General features: G+C 36.8%; 1 protein-coding gene across 1 annotated transcript in view; it reads left to right on the forward strand.

The window, feature by feature from the left end:
• Positions 1–6, forward strand: part of TEOVI_000786300 (variant surface glycoprotein (VSG), putative) — a gene marked incomplete at both ends in the record, with an annotated part of 1,146 nt that extends 1,140 nt beyond the window's left edge. Inside the window, one exon of the mRNA XM_067223919.1 lies at positions 3–6. Within this exon, the coding sequence (XP_067080020.1) occupies positions 3–6 (4 nt within the window). The remainder of the gene's footprint in view (positions 1–2) is intronic.
• Between the last annotated feature and the right edge of the window lie 783 nt (positions 7–789).

Raw genomic sequence — 789 nt, forward strand, 5'->3', positions numbered from 1 at the left:
AAGTGAGGAAGGAAAACAAAAAGCGGCAGAAAAAGCAAACCAAGAAACAGAAGTGAAAGATGGTAAAACCACAAACACCACAGGAAGCAATTCGTTTGTGATTAACAAAGCACCTCTTTCGATCGCGTTTTTGCTTTTTTAAAATTTTCCCCCCTCCGTAAAGAACTTTGCTATTTGAAAATTTCTGATATATTTTAACACCTAAAAATTCACCGAAAAAAAATTGAGCTGTTTTTGTAAGTTGACTGGTCTGATTGTCTAGAAATATTTTCTGACAACTAAAATTTTTTTCCTTTGCTTTTCCTGTTTTTTTTGAGGAGTTTTTTGTAGGTGGTGGGGGGGGGGGTAGTTAGGAAGGTTAGTTAGGGGGGTTAGGTAGGATTAGGATTAGGATTAGGATTAGGATTAGGCTTAGGCTTAGGCTTAGGATTAGGATTAGGATTTGGGTTACTCGGTTAGGGTTAGGGTTGCTCCGTTAGGGTTAATTTTCCTTTTTTTAATTCATTTTTTAATTTTCTTAGCAATGCGGCGGCTCCTCCGTATTAATTTGCTTATCTTTGTAATTTTCTTAATGATGCGGCGGCTTTTTTAAATTTATTTTCCGACTTCTTAAATTTTATTTTTTTTTTTTTGAGTTTTTCGAATTTTTCAGTTTGGATTTTTTTTATTTTCAGCCGTGCAGCAGCTATTTTGTTATGCGGACCCTAACCCTCCTCCACCCCCCCGCCCCACACGCCCCCGCGAACGCACCTCCAATTTTTTTAAATTTTAATTTGTCTTTTTCGTGAT

Source organism: Trypanosoma equiperdum (assembly GCF_001457755.1).
Source record: "Trypanosoma equiperdum strain OVI genome assembly, contig: ctg_2001, whole genome shotgun sequence".
In the NCBI taxonomy this organism is placed as follows: Eukaryota; Euglenozoa; class Kinetoplastea; order Trypanosomatida; family Trypanosomatidae; genus Trypanosoma; species Trypanosoma equiperdum.